This window comes from Quercus robur, chromosome 8 (assembly GCF_932294415.1).
Source record: "Quercus robur chromosome 8, dhQueRobu3.1, whole genome shotgun sequence".
NCBI lineage: Eukaryota > Viridiplantae > Streptophyta > Magnoliopsida > Fagales > Fagaceae > Quercus > Quercus robur.
Genome location: NC_065541.1, coordinates 3,578,917 through 3,584,113, shown reverse-complemented (window position 1 = coordinate 3,584,113; position 5,197 = coordinate 3,578,917). Strand labels below are relative to the sequence as shown.

Here is a 5,197-nt window from a genome sequence, read left to right as displayed (position 1 = left end):
TAGAGTTTAGATGATGAGAGATAGTAGAGTTTGAACTTTGAATCAAATTAGTGTCATAATTGTGAATTGTTCTTGAACATTCGAATTTAAGATTTACCCCATACAAAGACCCTAACCATTGGATTAGTGTATATGTAACAGGGACATCTATTTTTCCTTTATTTCTTCTTATGTCATGCCCTCCTAATAATACAATCTATTCGATCTTCACATCTTGTAGTTTCAAAAGGTGGAAGATGAAATAGACAATTGTATAAAATCCAAGATAAATGGACAAAATATATGATGCGTGCATGACTCCATGGTCCATACCAGTCCACTTTCTAGTGGACAATACTTATGAATGTGTCCATCCCAAATTATTTCTCTAGTACATGAATTGGCAGTGGGCCATTACTTGATACAGATCTAAGATATTCTACAACAAACCAAATAAATTTCCCATTTGAAATAACAAATGTTGTCCATTCAAACTATATATGGGGAGGGATGAAGATCCAAATACAATAATCAAATGTTTAAAAATAAAACTTCACTATTACCCACCAAAATATAACTTGTATATTCTTCACAAAAGAATTGAATACAAGTATTCAAAAAGAATTCTTGAATATTACTTTCAACAGCTGCACCTCAAATACCAAAGGCTCGTTTGCATGCGATAAAAGGCTGCGTCGAGGACCAAACTGCAACCATGAACCAAAAATCATATATGTTTCAGTCTTAATTTAATCAATGTACAACACAAACTCTCCCCTCCCCCGTGTGTGTGTTAAAATACTTCAGTATTCTCAACCAAAAAAAAAAATGTACAACACAAACTCTTTATCCTAAATACTTTTTAATATTGTGAGTGAAAACTGAAAAATGTAATAGGGAGAGTGATTTCCATTAAAGAGATGGCAACAAAAGAAAAACAAAATAGTCATTTTAACAAAAAAGGTTATGGGAGTACAAATACTAGAATAATAAACAGACAAGTTAAAGTGCAACCTCTTCAGGGATTGGCTGTAAGTTTTCGTCTATGTATCCAAAAGAAGGAGGTATTAATGCTCTTCTTTTTCCTGGAAATGTCAGCAATTTCTTTATGTTTACGGAATTGATAGCAAAAGGCAGGCATTAGGATCTAGAGCCACCAAAATGATAGGTAATTAAACAACAAATCTTTACTAACATATGAAATGAATACAAATTTACCATTCAAACTCTTGTTTAGTGTTAAAAGATTTGGACAAAAGTTGCTTATATGGAATGATAAATAGATTATTAGAGAGAGAGAGAGAGTGGTGATTAAGTTATTTACTGGCTTAATCTAGTATTAATATTTAAGAGAATAACATTTAATTAATATTGTCTCCCTTAGTATACTACCTGAGTACTAGGGGCACAATTGTTTCAACTTTTCTGTATTTATTTTTGTTATTTATTTATTTCATTTTTTTATGACAAGGAACCCCCTCAAGGTATAGGCCAATGAAGGGCAAAAACCTGATGCCAACACACCACCACTAAAAAAATGTTTATTTCTGTATTTATTTTGTTTAATAATAAAAATTTTATTTACCGATCAAAAAGGAAATGAAATAAAATACAGGAGCATTGGGTGAAATTGCAAAACCTAAGCCACTGCTGACTGCTGAGGATGTATATCATCATAGCGGGCCAAAGAAATTGAGGTAGCATTTTATAGCAAAAATCACTAAAGAAGTTGGAAACCAATTGATAAGTGGACATTACAATACCTCCAACCCTCATGCCAATCAGAACCTCCTTCAAGCCCTCTATAACCTGTCATGAGAAGCAACTTAGATACTGTGTCTTGCCTGATTACATGCTTGCAAGAAGTAAATAAATCAACAATTAGGAGCCAAGTCAGTGCTGATTCTAATGAATATTTTGAGGTGAATCTATATTATCAAGTTGATTTTTTTATTAAATAGGGAAAGCTTACAAATAATGTTAGTGCTGAAAAATTATTGAGCTAAGTTGAGGAGCAGATACAAAGGGGGTCTCAATTGATATGTACTTAGAAGTTAGAACGAATGGAACATAACAACAAGAAGAAGTAAAAGGTGGTTTGGGAAGAAGACTAAAGGAATATGGTGAGATTAAATTTGAAAGATCTGATAGCGGACATTTGATATTTCACCTAAAGTGGTCACTTATTGATAGTGGTGATAACAATGAAAGTGATGTAAATTGCACCATTGCAGCGTGAAGATGAAAATTGCTAAATGGTATTGAAATAGTAAATATGATCTCAAGCAATACAACTCATATTTTCTATTCTTTCATATTTTACCTTCTCTTTTTGGCATAAGGAATGATCTTCTAATTTCACTACACCCCATCCTAGTATCCGTCCTAGTATTCACTAGAAAAAGAAGTGACAATTTACTTAAGTCTAGAACAGAAAAAACCTGGTTCTCATCCAAAGGAAGTGTAATTGGTTTGCTTTCTCCACTGAATTGATCCACAGTACTACAGTATAGCATGAGTTCAAAAGAGATCACAGAGGGTGGTCAGATTAACTAGTATAAGTGCAGGAAAGAGAACACTGGAAACAAGATAATTAGTCAATTGAAGTCTGTATACAAAATCCTGCAATGGTTTGACTTAGGATCCTCAATTTTAGACAAAAATTTTCATTCCCTCTATGGTGATTTCGTAAATAACCACACATGTAATTTTTAAATTACCTGTGAACAAAATATCCATTTGCGCGCCTGCATACATAATTAACTTCGACTACATCTCCTTCATTGGCTTCTGGTCCTTCCCCTTCAATAATCTCTGAAAAAGTAAACTCAAGGATGTTGGTGTATAATTTAGGAGAAAACAAAATTATTCTTAGTGTTCCCATTGCATAGAGAGCATGATGCCTTCTTTTTAAATGGGGATGTTAGTGAATCACTTCCGTATATAATCTTTGTGATACATCCTAAATAAAGCTTAAATGATTGGCAACAGTTCAAGAAAATATCATCTCTTAAAAGGTCAATCCACCGTGGAGAAGCACAAATGAGGAAAATGAGATGTAAGCCAATATATCGAGTAGCAAGATAAAGCAATATTTCAAACACAATACAGAAAAGAAAGAAAAAAAACTCAAGGTGATTAGCTAATAAATTGAATGCAACAAACAGAAAATTAACGTATACTTAGCAACTGTAACTGAATCTTTATGTCTAATTCTTAATATAAGATCATCTAAGAAGTTCCTCTAAATAAACATATTAAATACACTTAATATCTTTATCAAGAAAAATGAATGTGAATCATACGGATATTTATACCTTGAATTCTCACACCACTGGCTAGCTTGAAGGCCCTGGATGCTTCAAAATCCCAAATAATAATCACATATAAGAATTGATAAAATTCTAGTGCTCATTTGGTAACAAGTTTCCTATTTGCACCTTTTCAAATATAGTTTTTTAAACCTCACTTTTTTCTAGGTACAAATTTTCAAACAATCCCGTTTTCAAAAGGCTGAAAAAAGGCAGCACCAAACAGGCACTAAAGTGAAGCTTGTGACAACCTTCTGACTGCCATGTTTTAGAATAAAATCGACGTTTGTGTGTGTGTGTGTGTGCGCGTGTGAGAGAGAGAGAGAGAGAACCAAGAAGAAGGACAACAAATCAATGAACCAGAACACATAAAACATTTTACCGAATAACTTCAGGTTCCTTCATCTCTGGCAGCGGTGCAGCAATAATGGGATAAACACATAATAGGATGGGGTTGAACCCCATAAACTGCAAAAGAAGCCTTCTTGGCAATCTTTTGATCACTATTGAGGGATATCTATCTTGCAAACTTTTAGCCATACCATTTTTAGGTTGCTCATTCTTCATACAGCTGACAAAAGCAAACAAAGTTAAAGACTTAAAGGGTTATGCTGCTCAAAATAAAGGTCTCTATTTTTCTCTAAAGGATACATATAGATACCAATCAAAAACATAAAATTTAGATATTAAGGCATCATTTAGGTTTTTGATATACTAATCATCTTCATATTTTTTCCAAGACAAGAAAAACAAAATACCATGCTAATGTATTAGACACTATGTCCTTGCATCCACTAACATATGTCTATCATGTGTTTTTGCAGAACATCTTAGTAAGTAACCTCAAGCTGATGCTTGTGTCAGCTTGTGAAATCAGAACTGCAATCATTTTTTGATAGAACATCGAACTCAAAGGCTTAATTATTTGGTAAGAGGCCCAACAAGTGCATAAATCCACACCAGAGCCCTCAACCAACCAATACAGGATCCTCCAATTTTTTTTGTTAACATTGACAACATTCAGTTTTACTTTGTAATGATTGGAGGCCTTCGTGCACATGAGGATACCTAACATGACTCAAGAAAGCGCTAGCCACATCTGTCATATACCCTAAAAGGACTAGTCCAGATGGAATTCAGGCTCCTAATACTCATATAATCAATATCATCTACCAATTAAACATTCAATGTGGGAACTCAGCACATACTCGCACAACAAACACACTCATCCAATCCACATAATCTGGGGCATCAATACCTTTGTTAGAATTATACTTCAATATTCTTTTAACAGTCAAGAACAACATTTCAGCTGTATATACCCAGATATGCAGCATACCCAGATGCCAAGTGAAAGAAAATTGAACCCAAATGCTCAATAAATTCTAATTGAAACAACAAAGAATAAAGCATACCAAAATGCCAAAAGGCTTTTATTCTAATCCCTATAGCCACAAATTCCAACAGGAACAATGCATGGCAAATTCTACTGCAACTAAATTTGATTTTTTTTTTTTTTTAAGTATTAAAAAAAAAAAAAGACTTTCTGAGTTCTAGTTGGTACGAATAGTGAATACCATAGCTAACAATAACAATGACTAATGATTGAAAACAATAATAACAAAATGATAATGTTTTTTTTTTTTTGGGGGGGGGGGGGGGTTTTAAATTCCACAATGAATGTAAATTCTACTAATTAAAGAACGCAGGAAAAAAAGAAAATAAAATAAAAGAGCAGAGATTATACCTTGGAGATAAAGAAGCAGCACAAGGTAAATAAGCTAAGCTTTGGAATGGAAGAGCACCCATTCTCAAAAGAAATGCCAAATGGCAGTTTCAGAAGTATAGTTAAGTTAAAAATGGATAAGCAGAGTACGTAGCAGACTAACTGAGGAATTAGTAAGGTA

The 5,197-nt window shown here is 33.4% G+C and overlaps 1 protein-coding gene across 3 annotated transcripts; it reads right to left on the bottom strand.

The window, feature by feature from the left end:
* Positions 1-416: 416 nt before the first annotated feature.
* LOC126694236 (peptidyl-prolyl cis-trans isomerase FKBP16-1, chloroplastic) lies at positions 417-5,197 on the bottom strand. 3 transcript variants are annotated; one of them, XM_050390324.1, is made up of 8 exons: positions 5,038-5,197; positions 3,673-3,861; positions 3,297-3,331; positions 2,700-2,793; positions 2,421-2,481; positions 1,743-1,788; positions 979-1,064; positions 417-686 (listed from the first exon to the last, which is right to left on the bottom strand). In XM_050390324.1, exons 1-7 carry the CDS (start codon positions 5,097-5,099, stop codon positions 982-984), a joined length of 570 nt encoding a protein of 189 aa, XP_050246281.1. In that variant the 5' UTR covers positions 5,100-5,197; the 3' UTR covers positions 417-686; positions 979-981. The 3 variants fall into 3 exon arrangements, with proteins under 3 accessions (XP_050246281.1, XP_050246280.1, XP_050246282.1); XM_050390323.1 differs by having other exon boundaries at positions 994-1,064; XM_050390325.1 differs by lacking the exon at positions 979-1,064.

Bases quoted from the DNA above. Each gene is read 5' to 3' on its own strand.
- LOC126694236 (XM_050390323.1), bottom strand. From the start codon at position 5,099: ATGGGTGCTCTTCCATTCCAAAGCTTAGCTTATTTACCTTGTGCTGCT. The intron at 2,482-2,699 runs GTAATTTAAAAA...GCTATACTGTAG, and splicing joins AATGGATATTTTGTTCACAG to TACTGTGGATCAATTCAGTG. The intron at 1,065-1,742 runs GTATTGTAATGT...TGACATTTCCAG, and splicing joins GATTGGCATGAGGGTTGGAG to GAAAAAGAAGAGCATTAATA.